The sequence below is a fragment of the Heterocephalus glaber genome, unplaced genomic scaffold (assembly GCF_053883595.1).
Source record: "Heterocephalus glaber isolate CG9 unplaced genomic scaffold, H.glaber_assembly_v1.0 deba00000331, whole genome shotgun sequence".
Classification (NCBI taxonomy): domain Eukaryota; kingdom Metazoa; phylum Chordata; class Mammalia; order Rodentia; family Bathyergidae; genus Heterocephalus; species Heterocephalus glaber.
This window is the reverse complement of record NW_028258142.1, coordinates 60,915,848-60,934,745: the sequence shown is the minus strand read 5'-3', so window position 1 is coordinate 60,934,745 and position 18,898 is coordinate 60,915,848. Positions and strand designations below refer to the sequence as shown.

General features: G+C 41.9%; 1 protein-coding gene and 1 long non-coding RNA gene across 6 annotated transcripts in view; one reads left to right on the top strand and one right to left on the bottom strand.

Moving 5' to 3' along the window:
• Window positions 1-1,594: 1,594 nt before the first annotated feature.
• On the bottom strand, window positions 1,595-12,649 carry LOC101697884 (myosin regulatory light polypeptide 9). 2 transcript variants are annotated; one of them, XM_021265201.2, is made up of 4 exons: window positions 12,469-12,649; window positions 4,919-5,117; window positions 4,237-4,398; window positions 1,595-2,097 (listed from the first exon to the last, which is right to left on the bottom strand). In XM_021265201.2, exons 2-4 carry the CDS (start codon window positions 5,100-5,102, stop codon window positions 1,925-1,927), a joined length of 519 nt encoding a protein of 172 aa, XP_021120860.1. In that variant the 5' UTR covers window positions 5,103-5,117; window positions 12,469-12,649; the 3' UTR covers window positions 1,595-1,924. The 2 variants fall into 2 exon arrangements, with proteins under 2 accessions (XP_021120860.1, XP_021120859.1); XM_021265200.2 differs by lacking the exon at window positions 12,469-12,649 and adding an exon at window positions 6,334-6,481.
• LOC110350844 (uncharacterized) overlaps window positions 12,414-18,898 on the top strand; it is a 21,755-nt gene continuing 15,270 nt past the window's right edge. For 3 of the 4 annotated variants that reach the window (XR_015444565.1, XR_002397752.2, XR_015444566.1), the window contains exons 1-2: window positions 12,414-12,604; window positions 12,825-18,467. This is a non-coding gene — a long non-coding RNA (uncharacterized LOC110350844). Of the gene's footprint in view, window positions 12,622-12,824; window positions 18,468-18,898 lie in introns of all 4 variants that reach the window. The other variant, XR_015444567.1, reaches the window with a different exon arrangement.

Here is an 18,898-nt window from a genome sequence, read left to right as displayed (position 1 = left end):
CTAAAACAATAACAAAAAATCCAGGTTCCAGGGAAATCAAGCAACTGTTGTAACTCACAAGCAGGTGGACAGTGACACTGCCTCCGTTCTGCTGGTGTCACCAGAACTTTGGAAACGCTTTGTTGCAAGGTGATTCTCATTGTGCAAACTTTTTAGACTTTAGCTCTGCAGTCAAATCACCACTGAAGGAGACACTCAGCTTTCTGTGGGCACTCATCCCTGTATACGCAAAGGCCAGTTGCTGAGCAGAGAACACAGCTGCTGAATCAGGAGGCTTATCCCACTTAGGGCAGACCATGCACTGTCCCTACAGAAAGCTGTCTCCTTGAGCAGGTCTTCAAAAGAGAAAAGGGGACACTGCGAGGGGTGATTTGAGTACTGCTTCTTTCTTTCTGTAGTGGAAATAATGTTATTTATTCTGTGTTGGAGATTTTTTTAACAAACCAGAGGTGATTTTTTTCAGTTAAAATGGAAATTCAACTCAACAAAATTTTAGTACAATGGTCGAAGCCTGGAAAAAGTTTTTTTTAAATCACCAAATGACAGGCAGAGAATGAGGGCAGGTCTATGATTGCAATCTTGAAGGGGAAAAGACAAGCTGTTACCGGTCATGCTGCTCACGGTCCACACAGGTGGCTTTACCAGACTGAAGGATCTGGCTTGCTCCCCTATGAAGAGCAAAGGTCTGCCACCTGGAGGATTTAATACTTCTTTACTGGATGAGGTAATAGTTTTCTTCACAGACAGCCTGGTTAATAGGAGCATAAACTGGATGTCATTAGAGTAACTGTCAACCGATCATCTCTGTAGGCTGTCATTCTTTTAAACCAACATTTCAAAGCTTTTAAAACTCATAAATATATGATTGTCTGGTTTTGAAGCTTACAGTGAATGAACCTGTCTTCCACAGATTACTCTGAAGCAGACCTGCCTTTCTGCAAATAGCAGAAGTTATTTTTAGGACTGGAACAATGATCTCACTCTCCCTGGCATGCAGTTTCTGCCGTTTTGATTGTGGGCAGGTCAGGAATGTCTAAAATTCACGGACTCATGATGAAGCTCTGCATGAACAAACTTGGGCTTTCAGTGGGGGCTGCTGTAGTAAAGAAAAGCTATGGAATAAAAGTGCAGTTTGAAATACAATGCAGAAATCTGCCTTTTTGGTAAAAAGCATGCCACAGATCCTTTGGAGGGAAAGTAGTTCAAGAAATAGCACAAATGAAAATTAACACTCTGGCCTGACCTCATTTTAAATGGCATGAAATAATGTGCAAAAGCTTAGATCACATACAGCAGGTGTGTCAATTTAAGGACTCACAGCTATTAAAGTAATAACTTCCACAGGAAATTATTTTAAAGCTTGGAAGACACAGTGCAGGAAACCTACTTAGGGCCATGAAAACTAAATTTCCTAGGGAGGGGAAGAAATGAAATGAATAGAAAGAGAGGAGCTAGGATTGTTTGGAAAACTGGAGGGTACAGTAAGACGGTCTAAGATGTATGTTATTTTCTAGGATATACCTCATCTACTTCTTCGAAGGATGCAACTAAAACCCACAAAAGCCAGCTTTGGTAAATAAGAAGTTTAAACAAGTATTTTATCATAAAGTTTAATTATGGTTCAGAAAAAATCGAGTGAATAACTTTCTCTGAAAAAATATATTGACTCTGTGTAGACTGCAGTTATGGGGGGAGAGGACCACTGGTAAGTTAAATTACCCAATCTTCTATTCTGAAAATGACAAAATGTCCCATTTCCGGTCTGATTACAAAGATACAAGTGCCCCAAAATGGCTGAGAATAAATACAAAACAAGAAAGGCAAAAGCTGTCAAGCTACAGGCACGCAATAGGCTCTAAGAGAAAAGTCTCAGAAATACCCAAAGTGGCAACAAGGAGCATTTGGAGGGAATTCGGAGTTCTTTTCAGTCATCCTTGTCCTTGGCCCCGTGCTTGAGGATGCGCGTGAACTCGATGTAGTTGAAGTTGCCCTTCTTGTCGATGGGCGCCTCTCGGTACAGCTCATCCACCTCCTCGTCCGTGAAGCGGTCGCCCATGGTGGTGAGCAGCTCGCGCAGGTAGTCCTCCTGGATGGTGCCTGTGGGACAGGGAGCCGGGATCAGAGTCGCGCTGCTCTGAGGGTTACGCCAAGCAGCATGGCAAGTCACTGCAGTCCTCGTGCAGATGGTGGTTACCCGCCACCTGTACGTGATCGCCCCACCATAACCATCAGTGTATGCTGGGCGGGGGGGAGGCACAATGCTGGGACCCATTTATTTCACTGTACCTCTGACTCTGGTTTTCTTCTATGTAAAATGAGATTCAAATGCAGACAAATCTAAAATGGTAACAAATATGGCCTCACGTGTGCAGTTAACACTTGGGCACCGACTGTGTCACCGACACTGTGCTAGGCAGAGGAATGTGCAGCAGTGAGCCACAAAGTGTCTTTTTACCCTGGGTTTTCCATACAGAGGTTCTCATAAATCCTGCTTGCCTAAAAGAATAAATGTAAGTATTTATAAACATAGAAACGGAAGCCTGAGTATCACCTCTGATTTATTATCTGGTATTAGTTTTTCTTGCTTTTCCAGGCAAGTCACTCAACTGTTACAAAGACTATCTACCATGTGCAAGGGACGGTGGTGGGTGCCAGAAAGGTTCCAAAGATGAGAAACTAAATGCTACTTAGCACAGTGGCCATCGGGGTGGGAAGGAGTCTCGGTACCTGGAAACACGCATACAACGAAAACATCAAGTCAGACTGTGTATATGCAGAGGGATACAAATGAAACACTGGGTACGCAAAAAGAATGGGCAGGAGAAAGGAGTAAATCACAGACAAGGCTCCACAAAGGGTGACTGAGTATGAACAACAGAAAAGGCTGCTTATACTTTTGTAGTTTATTCTCTTTCATTTAAAAAGTTAACACTGGCTCACAGTAAAACATGCAAGCAAGGCCAGGGATGTAGCTCAGTGGTTTCGCCACCTGCTGCGCAAGCGCAAAGACCCGCGTTCAATCCCTGGTACCAAAAAAACAAAACAAAACAAAACATGCAAGCAATACACAAGTGTCTTTAGAGGAGGAAGAGGAAAAGAAGTCTCTTCTGTACATCTTCCACTGACTCCTCCCGGAAACGACGGGGGGTTTTGAGTGTAAGAGGGGACAGAGGAGGTGGGATAGTAAGGCACGGAGCAAAGACTGGCCAAAGTCAGTCAGCGCAGCAGTGGTGGCGGTGCCTGGAAGAAGCTGAGGAGATGACCGACCAGAGGGCCGAGAGCGGTGCACTAAATTCAGATGCAGCTCTGCCGGGCGTCCAGGCTGACATCCAAGGCTCCAACACCCCCAGTACCAAAACTGGTCCAAGTGACGCAGGTAGGCAGGGTCAGGCCTTCCTTTTCTAAAGACACCTGGCTACATTGTGTGAACTGAGAGCCTTGGAAATCATTCCCTTGTAGATTTTCTCTTATTTATACTTCTGCCAAAGGATTGGGTATTTATGCAGTTAACATTTTGTTTTGGGGGGCATTAACTCAATGCCAAGGAGTGTGCTAAGCCTTTAGACCTTATCCTAGGTTCCTGTTTCATCTGCACAAAACCCTGAGGTAGACTGTATTACACCTGTTTCACAGATGAAGCCCCAAATTACACACTATTAGGCAGCAGAAGGGAATCTGAAAGCAGGAAGCCTCGATTCCAGAGCCTGCAGCCTGCTTGGTTTACTTCAAAATAGAGGTCAGACAGCAGATTTAAACAACTGTAGGGTGGACAGATACCTGGTAAGCAAACCTAGAACAGTACTGCTGCCAGTTGATGGCAATTTACACTCTGGCCAAGCTGACTCTGGTAAAAGCTCTTCATTTAACACATGTGTGGGTTTTTTTTTCGAGACAGTCTCGCTATGTAGCTCAGGCCGACCTTGAACTCACTATTTAGCCCAGGCTGCACTTAAGGCGATCCTCCTCCTCAGCCTCCTGAGTGCTGGGATCAAAGTGCACCACCACAGCTGACTCAACACACTTAGTGAGAGCCTATGAAATTTTGTAAACTACTAATATTTATGGGCAGAGGCATCGATGTGAATGACCAGGCCAGAGAGAATCCCATCCAAGGAAGCGGGCAGGAGTAGTGTAAACCTGAGGGCGTCACATTAGCACACCTTACAAGACTGTGTATTTGAGTGGCCCGGACTAAAATGGAACTCACTCTGTAAGTAGAGGTTACCTCTGACTCACCTGTGGCCTCCTCGTCAAAGCAGGCGAAGGCGTTCCTGATCACGTCCTCGGGGTCTGTGCCGTTGAGCTTCTCGCCAAACATGGTGAGGAACATGGTGAAGTTGATGGGGCCCGGGGCTTCGTTCATCATGGCGTCCAGGTATTCATCAGTTGGGTTTTTCCCTAAACAAAAAAGAGGGTCCTAACTTTAACTTAACAACTATTAATCCCTGTGAACATTTTATCAAGGGAGATGATGATCATTTATTTTATTTTATTTTTTGGTACCAGGGATCAAACTCGGGTCCTTGTGTTTGCAAGGCAGGCAGTGGAACCACTGAGCTAAATGATCATTTGTATAGTTTCCCATGATGGCAAAACTATTTGGGAAAAAGGTCTTCTGAACGAATAGAGCCTATATTAAAAGTCTGGAGACAGCATGAAATTCCATTGGGATGTTAGCAGGAGTATTACTGCTTTCATAATGAATGCGCACACACACATACACAGCTCAATACCAAGACACACACGGAGACAGGTACAGGGATCTGCTGTGTCCCAGTGGGAAATCCTGTTCCACACTTCATCTGAAAGTTAACAGATGCCTTACTTGGGCTCCTCAGGGCTTTCAGACTCATGAAATAACCACGAAAGTCATCGTGGAAACGTCACCCAGTACATTCATACTAGAACTGCACGTTACCCAGCGAGGCCAGCATGTCGTGCAGGTCCTCCTTGTCGATGAAGCCATCTCGGTTCTGGTCGATCATGTTGAAGGCCTCCTTGAACTCCTGGATCTGCGACTGGTCGAACATGGCGAACACGTTGGACGTGGCGCGCTGAGGCCGCTTCTTCGTGGTCTTGGTCTTCGCCCTTTTGCTCGACATGGTGCCGGTTGAATCCTGAAAAAGAAAGGGAACCCAAGGAAGATAAAATCAGTATCTACGTTTAAGTTTGAATGAAAGCAATGATTAACAAAAGTAAATTGAATCAGTATCATGATATGTTTGAGCTATTTTAAGAGCATTTTAAAAAATGTCTTCAAACAGGATAATACCGCTTTGTAAAAATCTCTCAACTAATGGAAAAAATTACTCAAAGGACCAAGCTAAAAGGGAAAAATCAAACTTCTATTTTGAGCTCACTCAAGTCTTAAAAAGTTTGATTTTTTTTTTTTGGTACCGGGGATCGAACTCAGGTCCTTGCACTTGTGCAGCAAGCGGCGAAACCACTGAGCTAAATCCCCGGCCCAAAATTATGAATTTTTATACACAGCCCATGGCTAATTTCAAATTACAACCTACAACAAAGCTCAGAGCATTCAAATTCAAAGCTCACAGCATATAAGTAAGATCATACAACCCTCATCCTGTTGTACAACAGTTGCTTGATGGGTGATAACCAAACCCACTGACTGGGTTAATAACAATGAAAAATCAAGAATCCAACTCAGGTACCTGGGAGGCTACAGGTCAGCACCATGGGGAGCTCAGAAAACTCACTCGTCCTCACTGGCCACCTTCCGAGCTCCTGCCTGAGCCAGCTGTCCTAGTACATGGTGGACGGGTGAGGAAGGAGGAAGACACTGACAAATAGGTCTTCTCTTCCAGTCTACCAACAAACATTGCTCTTCCACGTTCAACTAACCATCCGTGCCATACCCTCACTTTTATGTTCAAAGTCATCCAAGACACATCATATTGAAAGGCTAATGGAAAAGTACAGACACCTGAGGCCAGTTCATCTATAATTAAGTTTGGCAGGCAACGCACTCTGTCCAAATCAGTTTCTTGTACTAGAGCCACATTAAACCACTTGATGTCACTGATTCCTCTAAACAAATCAGAGTACACTTTTTTGAAACAACTTAGTTTAAAAACCTTTAGAGAGCATTTTAAAGAGACACAGGAACTAGTTTTATTTTCATATATATTGTTTTACATTTATCATTTATATATTTATCATTTATACATTTTAAGTTAATAGTAAAAAGAATGTCTAAGAATACATAAAAAGAAAAGGCAATTTTCCTTTTAACATTTATTTTTTAAAATATTATATAACATTTTGTTTGAAGCTTAAAATCCAATAGTTATGAGATAATAAAATCTACCATACCATCCTTCAGAGTTGAGGTAGAGATGAGAGTCTGCAAACCTCTGATCCACAGGGTAAGACACTGTATTGAGTTATATTCTTCCAAGCAGGTCTAAAACAGGCACTACTGATTTCACTCTCTGACCAGGATAACAATTTTAAAGCTTACGTTCTGAAAAAAACATTTAGCTATGATGCGGCCAAACACTATGCCCTTGCTCTAAAAATAAGTCTGTGGACCGCAAACAATGAACTGCTACCTAGATCCCAACACTCAAAGTGACCCTCAGAATATAATGTTAAAAGTGGTTTCTTACATTCCTTCCTTGACTAGACCACATCATCCAGTCTAAATAAAATTACAGAAATAGTTAGAAGAGCTTCACTTGTATTATTTTTAGCTATATCTGTTTTCAGATTTTAGTACGAAATTCCAGAAAGGGCAGTCACAAATTCTAGTCTATCCAAGAAAACTCTCTGGCCACACACTGGGATGTTATTGAAAAAATATACCATATGTGACACAAATTATATACTCCTGAATTTGTTTCCTTTAATCATTCTTTCAGAGGTTGCTTTTTATGACCTACCTAGGCCACTCATGAATGCCTTTCATTCTGGAATATCTTCTGTAGGCTATATATCTAATTAAATGGTATCATGTTGTATGTTCCCTCTCTATGTGAAATGTTGTTTAACAAAAGCACAAAGTGCTATGGGGTATACTATTCTCTCTCTTTCTTTCTTTTAAATTCTTTTATTGGTACATTTTAGGTATACAATATGTTTACATTTATCACTGGGTGCTTGTACCTGTACATGATGAATCTTGGTTCTTATTTTTTTCCCCATTACCTGTGGGGCCTTCACCCCCTCCACCCTTTCCTATTTACATAGATTTTGTTTCCATTTTTTTCTTTTCTCATAATTTTTCCTTTCCCCTTTCCCTCTGACTACTCCTACACCTTTGGACCTTTTAATATTTCAAATTATCAATTATTCATTTTAATCATTTTCATCCTTATTTACACTTTCAGTTTCTCACACTAGAGAAACTATTCGGTATTTACACATGTGTGTCCTATTTATTTCACTTAAGAGTATGGCCTCAATATGCATCCATTTAGCTATAAATGTCTCTAGTTTCTTGTTCTTTATGGCTGAGTAGTACTCCATTTTATTAAAAAAACCACATCTTCTTTATCTAGTTTCCAGTTGATGGACACTTGGGCTGTTTCCAAGCTTTAGCTATTACGAACTCTACCGCTATAAACATGGGTGCACATATATCGCTGTGGTATGATTCTTTTAATTCTTTGGGGAAGATACCCAGCAGGGGAATAGCTGGGTCAAATGGGGCCTCTAGCCCTTGTTCTTTGAGGTATCTCCATACTGATTTCCACAGTGCTTGCACCAGTCTGCACTCCCACCAACAATGGAGAAGGGTTCCTTTCTCCCCACAACCCCGCCAGCATTTGTTATTGGTTGATTTCTTGATACCAGCCATTCTTTCTGGGGTGAGGTGGAATCTCAGTGCTGTTTTCATCTGCATCTCTCGAATGACCAGTGATATTGAACATTGTTTCATGTATTTATTTGCTGCTTTTACTTCTTTGTCTGAGAAATGTCTGTTCATTTCAGATGCCCTTTTTTGAATTGGGTCTTTGAATTTGGGGGGTCTGATTTTCTATTCTTCTCTCTTAAATGTACTCAAAGACTTGGCGAGAGAAGTGATGACCCAACGAAGGGCACATTATTTCCCAGTCCCTATCCCTTTAATATATATTTTTTTTGGTACCAGGGATCGAACTCAGGACCTTCCGCTTGCGAGGCAGGTGGCAGAACCACTGAGCTAAATCCCCTTGCAAGCCAAAGCTCATCTTTAAAAATAGTCTGTTCTATATGCCAACACTGTCTTCCCCTAGGATGTAGAAATGTCAGTTATTTTAAGAACAAAGAAACTGATGAGAATGACAGGTCAAATGACTGGTAACTAATTTTTTTTTTTTTTTCTGTTCCAGGGATTGAACTCAGAACCTTGCACTTGCGAAGCAAGCATGGTGCCACTGAGCTAAATTCCTGGCCCTGGTAAATGATTTTTTAACACAAAATTTCATGCAACTCAATTTAGTGGGGGTGGAGGTCCCAAAAGATACCTTTTAAAAATGCTTAATTTGGGTTTTAAAGATATATATAGATGTATATTAAAATTCTGGTGTATTTTCTAGTCTTTTAATCATGCTTTTTTGGGGAAGGAGCAAGGCAGCATTGGGGACTGAACCCAGGACCTTGCACAAGCTAGGCAAGCTACATCCCTGCCCCCAATCATGTATTTTTTTCAATCTTTAAATGCATAGTACAGTAATTCAAAAGGTTTGTTGTTGTTCTTTGTTTGTTTTTGGTCAGCACAGGCAACAGTCTCACACAGAACTTTAGATCGTTCAATACTCAACCATATCAACCTTATTATGATCAGTTAATTATATTAATGTATATCAAATGTCATTAGTGTTGACCACTAGTTAAGGTTAAGCTATGTAACACACGTGTCCTATCTTACAGGACCTTAAAACATAGATGGGGGGGGACTGTAAAGAATGCAATGATTGTGCAACCCACTTTCTGGTCTCCCTTCTGTCTCTCTTAGGCAGAGGCTTTCTTTCTCCCAATAAATTTTTTCTATTCTTATCCTCTGTTGTTCCTAGAATTCATTCTTCGATTTTAGAGAACATGAACTTGCGTTTTGGGTATCTAGTAGGTTTGGGAGTTACATCTCTTCCCCCTATATCATTTTGGAGGACTTCCACCAAGATTACTGGTCGGAGTTCTTTACAGGGCCGGGGATTTAGCTCAGTGGTTCCGCCGCCTGCCTCCGGAGTTCTTTACAGATGCTGGATTTAGGATCACTAGAAGCTGTGTTCCAGCCAAGCAGTGGCATGACACGGCAGAGCAGTGATATGCTGTCCACCCCTGGACATTACAGCATGGCATAGCACGGCATGATGTACAACCCTCCATGGTCATTAGCCACTCAGTATATCTCCACTGTGTTACTGTAATGTACTTTCAGACTATCAAAAGTGGATGGTTCACCAAACAAAACCCATCTTTGTCTTCTTTAGATCAATCAGGGCGAGAATTTTGATCAGCACTCCTACCCAGCCTGAAACAGTTAGAGAAGACAGACGCTCAGTTCTTCCATACTCCTTGCAGATAAGGAATCCAATTTGAGGGGATAGGGTAGAAGAATTAAGACAGGCAAACAGGAGAAAGAAAAATCATAATTTTAAAAGTGAAAACTGCTGGACACTAGCCTAGTTTAAATTGTTTTCTTCTCCCAGAACACAGTAAGCCTGACCAATTCCCTTTCACCTACAAATGGGTTCAGCTGTTTTTTATTAGCAAATGGTCATCTTTCATCTATGAACACACCACCTTTCAACCTGTGATTTAGGCTTTGCCCTATGAATTGACATTATTACACTGAGGGTAGACCATCCTCCCTCACCCACAAAATCAAGACCTACACTACAGATTGTCAAATCCCACAGCTTTCCACCACCAAAAGCACATATATATTCCCAATTCCAAACTATAGTGCCACTCTCTTAAGGGCTTCCACTCTACCCTTAAGTGTGTACTAAAATCCCTGCATAATAAACATTCTCCATGCTTCTTTAAAAAAAAAAAAAGAAAGAAATGCAATGATTGGTTCAACTTATGAAATGAATCACATAATTTTCATTCCAGAGGGTTGACTCCAGTTAAAAGTATGTGACAATAATGAAAAATAACTGATAAAGTGGCATGCGATTAGCAAATGTTATGAGCTCAGTAAAGATTCTGTGTACAGTATTTCTAAAATATTCGGGAGCAAGGTACTTTGAAAAACCCTGTGCAGTATCATTTGGAAGCTAAGTATCTTCAGAGTGAAGAGATTGGGATGTTAGCCATAATTCTAACGATTAAGGTAGTTAATTCTACCAAACTCTGATAGTGTAATGCTGGGCGAGTCACTATCTGGGCCTTGACTTTTTCAAGGAGACTGGATTCCGATTCTTGATTTATCTCCAACAGAAGCTTGGAGCCTTGGAGCAAGAGTAGTTCAGCATCACAGTCAGTTGTTCCAAAATAAGGAACTGTCATTCATTTTTTTTCCCACCAAGCTAAAAGTATGGATGAAATAAACATGGGCGGAGAGAATCAAACCAGATTGTTCCCTACCCATTTCACTACCCCCCAAACAAATGTGGCTGTAAATCTTCATGTAACAAGCTGCAATTCTTTTGTCAGTTTAAAAAGTCAGAGCAAAATAAAATTGAAACTATCTCACACATGAGCCTATGTATTCTTTATTTAGGATGGGTGAAAAGACCACCAGGTTAGCACCTGAGATTGCCAAATTAGGAGGATCCTCACTTGTAAAGTGGAGTCTTCATTTTGGAAACATTTAATCAAAGATCTTTGGTGTGCAGGGCTTATTTGTTGCATGAAACTTCAAAAGCAGGAGATTTTGCAGAGCAGCCTCTAAATGATACCTGAGGATTTCAGATCCATGAGAAAATAAAGGGAGATCAAGAATATTCAGTTTACAGACAGAAAGGAGCATGACTACATTTTAAGTCAGGGTGGGGAGTGCTAGTCCCAATAAATTTGTGTATTTGTGTGTGTGTGTGTGTGTGTGTGTGTGTGTGTTGAAAGAGCTCTATGAAGAGAATCATTAAAAGCCAAAACAAAAGGAGGGTAAGAAGCATGCTTCAGGAAGATGTTACACTAGATCAAGATATGGAAGAAATAGAAGGCATAGATCACCAAAGCAGGTTTCCCCACTTGCCATGGGCAACCACAAGATTTCTAAAATGGAGAAATCCCAGAATGTCTAGGAACTGTGCTACTTAAGAGATTCTCCAAAATCTATAAAATGGAACCAATCCATACTACACGTTAGATTGCTTTAACTAAAATACTAGAGTCCAGCATTTATAAAATGGTTACAAATGGAAAATAAGCTAGAAACTTTTTCTACAGAACACTTAAATTGAGAATTTACTGGGCAATAAGATGTATCCTTGATGAAAAACTCCCACCCTAGAACTCCAAGGTGTGCTAGTACCTCTTTATTTTGCTTTCTAAATCTAGATCAAATCTACTTCTCATTTAATCAGTGCATACTTTTTCAAGCTTAGAGATTTTTGTGTTAACATACAGTTTAAAAAAAATTTTTTTTTCAAGTTGGGGCTTCCGGTTCAATTAATCTTTCTTTTTCCTTTTTTTTTGCAAGTTTTCGGTTAAAGTCGGATTAGTTCTCTTACAGTGCCACACCCCAAAATTCTCACCCACTTGACAAAGACAGCTGTCAGGGTTGACTTGACAATAAAGCTGCGTTTCTGAAAGTAAAATCCTTTCCTGGTTAACTTCTCAAACGCCTCCCAGAGCACAAAGCAAACACCAGCAATTTTAATAAACACTCGCTTTCTTCACCTTTAGATATAAAACTCTGCATTTAAAACTTTAAATCTTACCCCATTTCTGTTCTAAAGGTTTCTAAGAACTGACATGTTTTTATGAAGCTACTAAACTACATTAAAAGGAAACTCTTCTCTCGCAAACTGATTTCACTCAGTCTCCACCCAAAAGGAAAATGGTATTTTATTTTGGAATTTTCCCTCCAGCCACAAACTAAACCCCACATTCCTCTTTGTTCAAATATCACTTAAACAAAAAAGTCCTAGTTCCAGGAGCGGATCCCAAGCTTCAGTGAGAGTTGGTTATTGCTACGTAAAGAAGTCGCACAGCTGCAACAGCTGCAGCCGGAGGATGGGGAGTCGCTGGGTTCCGGTTTAGGCGCAAACTCCCTGGAATCGGACAAGTTTACGTTAGAAACTAAACTTAGCCCCGGAGTCAGCTCTGGGGGGCTCGGGTTTCGCGGGCCCGGCAGTCGCCCAAGATTACGGCGCCAGGGAGCTAAGCTACATTCTCCGAGCTCCCACTTCGGACACAGCAGTCAAGTGTGCGTGTGGGTACCTGTGGCCGCAGCCTTCGATCTCACGGCTGACCCAGGACTCAGAACCGGGGCTCCGGCTTGACACCTGCCCAGGGGCGCCCCCCGCCCTGCAGACACGGGTACCCGGGAAGGCGACCGCGACTACCACTCACCCTGCGCAGCTTCGAGAACCAGAGCACCTCGGCAAGTCCCGCGATGCCGCTACCTCCACTCCTTTACTCTTAGAGCCACAAAACCCCGACACTTCCGGCCACGCTTAACCCAGCGGAAGGAACCCCCGTCCCCACGGTGAGCCAGCAGAGTGGGTAAGCTTCATGGGCGAGCAATGGGGGGGGACTGCCAGTGGTCAGAGGGCAATACTGAAGGAGTGCTCAAGATAAGGGTATAAACCGACCGAACATAACATGACGGAATGCGTAGCAGTTCTTTATGTTTGATTACTGAGTCTCCCTCTTTTTTACATAGCTTCTTGCACTTTAAGTCTCCTTCCCCCCCCTTCCTTTCGCAGATGGTTGCGTCTGTCCTACGGTTTTTGCCTCTGAGCACATTCCAGAGCCCGGCGAAGGGCGGGGCCTCGTAGCTCAAGTCCTTGTAAGGAAATCGCGGAGAGGGACGCCCGACCCACGTGACTGGTGCTCGCCTCGCCCCGGGAGCCGTACTGCCACGAAGTAGTGCCCCTGCGCGGGGACCCATGCGAGCACGCGCAGTATCTGCACTGCGTGCCCTGTGTGAAGTGAGCTTTGTAAGGAGTCCAGCTGCTTCCCACGCTGACGGGGTTCGGTGAGGTCCTAAGGGCCTTAGCCAAGCGCCATCATTTTGGTCCAGTAAGACTTCATAAGGTCGTGAGTGGCTGAAACATTTTCTTCAAAAAGTTTACAGATGTTCCTACCAGAGGCTCTTTGTCCCTGACAAACTCAGAAGAACCAGAGGAAAACAAGTGACTCTGGCCCACCACTCTCTGCGGCGCGGGCTGCGACTTGGTGAAAATAGGAATGAAAAGCCGGGCCTGCGTTTTCTGGGCTCACCCCGCCCAGAGCGGCTTCTAGCCACGGCTCTCAGAAAAGGAAGAGAAAGCCCGTTGGGTCTGCCCTCGCTGAGTCACCTCGCCCAGACCTCATCTGCCAGCCCAGCGAGGGCCACCCCTACCCTCAGAAGTCCTCCAGCACTGCGCCTGGGACCGGTCTGCTCAGGTCCAGCTGTACCCAAGGACTCAGTAGCATTCCACCCATTACCAGTAACATTCCCAAGTTAGCCTGGAGGTGAAGTCACTGGGAAAAAATACCCGGGTTCTCTAGAACTGAAACGAAGGTGGTTGGTTTCCCAGACTTCCACAGTAAGAGTCACTTGGGGTACTTGATAAAAATACAAATAATCGAGTGGTTTATCTCCAACGCACTAACAGCATTTTTAAGGGAAGGTCCTGGGAAGCCATGGGTTCAGCAGTGGTCCAAAGTGACTCTTGTCTGGGAAATTGAGGACATACACAGATAGGTGGCAGGCAGGGTCAGCACGAACTCCAGGGGGCCTGAGGAGTAGGGCCTGCCTTTGTTCTTGGAGTTTGGCTTTGGGACAGTGGTGCGCCTGCAATGCACAATGGTTCCACAGGGTGGTGGCCTGCCACCATGGGAGCAGGAGCCTCCCACTCACGTGCTCTCCTTCAGAAAAAAAATCCCATTAGTTTTGACCGTAGTAAGGAAATTGTTTTTCCCTCAGCTTGAAAGCAGCATTTGTTTGCTTTTTTAGTGTTTTCCTCCACTCAACCATTGAACAGGTACTGAACAGCAATTACATTGCCTAAAGCACTATCGTGGGAGCTGTAGCTTCGGTTTGTTCAAATTGAACAGATGTCACCTCTGGGATGGGATTGGGGAGTGTAGTAGAAAGGGTGTGGAGTTACAAGGGGCGTCAGAAAACATGTAGAACAGATAACAGGAGGAAGTAAGCCTGGTGGAGGCCTTGTGTAAGATGTTCTGTGGGGGCTTACTGAAGTGAGTTCGGAATGGGAGAGAAGCATTCCAGTGTGTGGTACTGTAGGTGATCAGAGGCACAGCTGATTGAAACTTGCCAGAAATGGTGTAGTCTGTGTTCATTCATTTATTCATTTCATTGATGGCTATGGATATACCAAGGTGAGCAAGCCAATGTGGAAAAATTTTAATATTCCATCTAATATTTTGATATTAAATATTGATGACTGGAAACCACCAAAGGCTCTACTTTTCCCCATGCTGCCATTTTGGACTGTACAGATCTTTGAAAAATCTCAGGAGAATCTCCACACCTACCTTTTCTCTTTTCCGTGGTGCTGAGGATTGAACCCAGGCTCCTCACTGAAATACATTGCCACCCCATTGTTTATTTTCTGTTTTGTTGTTTGTTTGTTTTTTGGTACTGGGGATCGAACTTGGGACCTTGCACTTTCAAGGCAGGCGCCGAAACCACTGAGCTAAATCCCCGGCCCTTTATTTTCTATTTTAAGACAAAGTCTTGCTAAGCCACTAAACTGACCAGGCTGGGCTCAAACTTGTGTTCCTCCTCCTTCTGCTGCCCGGAGTACTGGGATGTCTTTTCAAACTTTTGACCAAAACTTGTAGTAAGAGATTTATATCATTAAGTAATACCTAGTGATCTGTGATGCTTCCTAAGATTCCTATTCTATAGAAAGAAAGTTGTGTATTAGCTTGGGGCATGCAAAAAAAAAGTGCAAACTGGGCAGCATAAGCAACAGAAATCATAGTCCAAGATCACACGGCATAAAGTCACAGATCAAGGTGCCTACTGATTTGGTTCCTGGTGAGGGCACTCTTTCTGGTTTGTTGAAAGCCACCTTGCCTTGTCTTTACATGGCACAGAGAGAAAGCTATTTCTCTCTTCCTCGTATAAGGACACCATGCTGTGAGAGGAGAAACTCTTTTAACCTTAATTATCTCCTAAAGAACCCACCTCCAAATACAGTCACATTGGAGGTCAGACCTGCATTTGAATTGGAGGAGGGGATACAATTCAGTCTATCGTGAATCTGATGCCTTTTAATTTTGTTTTATTAAATGCTTAAGACCCACTAAATGTGAGTTTGTGATCCACTAATGCTCTGATTCTCCCCAGGGTGGCAAGGAGTAGCTTTTTACCCTAGAGGAACAGTTGTTGCTGTCTGGAGACATTTTGGATGTTTGCATCCGGAGTGCTGCTACCAGTATCTGGGGTGCGGTGAGGGAGCCAAAGATACTGCTTAAAGTCCTGTTATGCACAGGACAGCCCCAAATGGCAGAGCATTGTTCAGCCCAAAATGTCAGGTGCTAAGATTGAGAAAACCACATGCTAATAATTTGGAGACTTCGTATTTATAGAAATCGATAATTTGGATGTGCTATAAATACTAAAAGGATGCTATATATTGCTCCTACTTCAAGGTATGGCATTTATTTTTGTGAGATTGGATCTAAAGGGAGAAAGAAAAGGAATTAACAGTTGTATTTGCCTGTTATGTTCTAGGTATTTTACATATGGATTTCTAACATTAATTCTTATAACCACCCTGTGAGGTAGGCATTACTACTTGCATCTCACAGGTAATTGAGGCTTAAAATACTTCAGTGATGTACACCATTTACCCAAATGGCAATAGGAGAAGGAGGATTATAACTTATGCCTCTGTCCAGGAATAGGCTAGAAAGGAGGGGAAGGTATATCCCTCCTAATATAATGTCTAATCTATGGGTGCCAACAGATATTCAGTAACTGACTACTTGCTCAAGTGCAAATAACTAGTCATGTCCCAAGGGAAAGTCTATATTTTATTTTACCATAACATGCTTTCTTTTGGTCCAAAGGAAGGAGACTTCTTACCCAGACAACAGCAAGGAAGCATAGGGAATTGATCCTTGATATTTACGACCTAAATCAATGATTTTATATTGAACACTTACAATTTTTATTGCCTGTAAGAAACTGCTGAATTTTGAGAATCATGGCTTACATGCTGATTTTCCTAACAAAAATGGAATTCCAAAAAAAAAAGGAATTCTAATTATTTATATGTGAAATATGTATGATTTTTTAACAGTTAGCATTAATCTATTAATCCAGGAAAACCGTAGAAAGAGCTACTTTCTTTTAAATGAATAAGGGTGTTTCATGAAATCTGTATGAAAATGAATTTTAGAGCACCAAGAGAACAATTAGTATATTAAAGGGGTATAGAAAATTCTACATAAAAAATTGCTAAAAGCCAGGTGTGGTGTTGCAGGGTTTTTTTGTTTGTTTGTTTGTTTGTTTTGGTACTGGGGATCAAACTCGGGACCTTGCGCCTGTGAGGCAGTGTTGAAGGTTTTTTTAAAAAATGTGTTGCTGGTTTGAAAAATTTAATCAGTTATTTTAAAATTCAGAAATAATAAGATAAAATAAATGTTGAACTGAGTGAAGGATATTTGGATAAATATACTTTTTTGGGGTAAAAATACTATTTCTGTAGTGGTAAGTTTTTTTGAGGTGATCAAACCCAGGGCCTTGTCCATGCTCAGCAAGCAGTCTATCATTGTGCTATATCCCCAGCTTTCATACTAGTAAATTTGAAAAAATAAGTTAAATAGATAAATGCTTAGAAAAATTAAAATACCAAAGATTCAAGAGAGAAAATAAAACAAACAAAAAAAAGGATGATTGCCTGGCTAATGAGTCACCTGACCCTCATAATTAAAGAAACACTACACCAATCGTTAAAAAAATTCCTTAGGGCCTGGGGATTTAGCTCAGTGGTTTTGCCCCCTTGCAAACGCATAGACCTGAGTTTGATTCCCGGTACAAAAAAAAAAAAAAAAAATTCCTAATATCATAAGCTGTTTTGAAGTACATAGCCTAACATAGCTGATACTAGTGACAGTTTATTAATGAATGCATGTAGTGATCAAGCTACTTTTTACTAAATTAACTTTATGATGCAAATATATTTAATCCCCAAATAAAACTACTATAATACCTAAAACAAAAATTATAGTTTAATGTTAGGCAACCCTTTTGTTCTTCATCTAAAAAAGGGCAAAATAATAGAACCTACTTTATTCTGGCTTGTGAAGATTAAGGGAGACAATTCATTTAAATTCCTTAGTACAAAATCAACTTTGGTTGTATTGAACTCTGAAATTTGGAGTTTGCAGAGCAGTTTGCCTACCCTGACTAATTTATTTTATTTTTTAGTACCGGGGATCAAACTCAGGACTTTGCGCTTATAAGGCAGGCACAGCGCCACTGAGCTACATCCCCAGTCCCCCTGACTAATTTATGTACAATTATTTGTCTACTTGACTGGAGGAAACAAGCAGATTGGTCACATTTCAGTGATCACAGACTTCAAGTAGGCCCCTTGATGGTCATGACATTTCATGTTGCCTTTCTCTTAGATGTCAAATTTATGCCTTCTGTCATCTCACATCTCTAATACCTCCTACCCCATCCTCACTCTCAACTGATGGCCTTGCTTCTAAGTCACTGAGAAAATAATAACTACACAAGCTCCCATCACATTTATCCACCATCCAACATCTGTCCCCAGATGATGTCCTCTCCTGCTTTTCCTATTAACTAAAGGGCAATTCTCCTTGCTTCTACAAAAAGCCATTTTCTCCATCATCTTGATCATGTCACACAATAACTTCCCTCTCCTGCATCATTAGGTTCTCTCTTTCCATTGGATTATTCCCATCAACAATGATGTTGGAATGCATGCCATATGTGGAAGGCAGAATTGTCCTCTACTAAAGATATCCATGTCCTAATTCCCAGAACCGGTAAACATGTTAGGTTATATAGCAAAGGGAGATTAAGGCAGAAGATGGAATTAGATTGCTGCTGAGCTGACCTTATCAGCTGGATTATCCTGTGTTATCCCAGTTGAGCGCAATGCCATCAACAAGGGGTCTTCAAAGCAAAAGGAGGCAGAAGAAACGAGAAAGAGTGGTCAGAGAGAGGCAGTGTTTCTGACTTGCAAGATGGAGGAAGGCAGCCAGGAGCCAAGGACTGGAGCAGGTGCCCTCCAGAAGCTGGGAAAGGCATGAATACTGATTCTCCACTGGCGCCTCCAGAAAGGAACACAGTCTTCTTGACATCTTGAATTTAGGCCAGTGAGGCCTGTGTTGGACTTCTCACCTACAGAACTGTAAGATAATCGAGGTGTACTGTTTTAAATCAGTATGTTTTTGTTAATTTCTTTTACCAGCAATAGAACACTAATATACTATATTTTGAACAACAACAAAAAATCCACTTTCTGAAAGCACTTTCTTTCTCCAGCTATTGTCTTCCTTCTTTGCTTCCCATAATAAAACTTTTTTTAAAAAACTCTTTTAAGGAGTCATCCATACTCAATGTCTCTAGTTCTCCCCCTTCCCATTTTTTTTTTTTTGTACCAGGGATTGAACTCGGGTCCTTGCGCTTGCGCAGCAGGTGGCGAAACCACTGAGCTAAATCCCCGCCCCCCTTCCCATTTTTAAAAATTGTGATGTAATACACCTCACATAAAATTTTCCATCTTTCCCTTTTTTTTTTTTTTTTTTTTTTAACCCAGGATCGAACTCCGGTTCTTTTGCT

Coding starts and splice junctions, on each gene's coding strand:
- LOC101697884 (XM_021265200.2), bottom strand. Junction 4,399..4,918: donor CGACATGCTGGCCTCGCTGG/GTAACGTGCAGT, acceptor TTTTTTGTTTAG/GGAAAAACCCAACTGATGAA. Junction 2,098..4,236: donor CTTTGACGAGGAGGCCACAG/GTGAGTCAGAGG, acceptor CCTGTCCCACAG/GCACCATCCAGGAGGACTAC.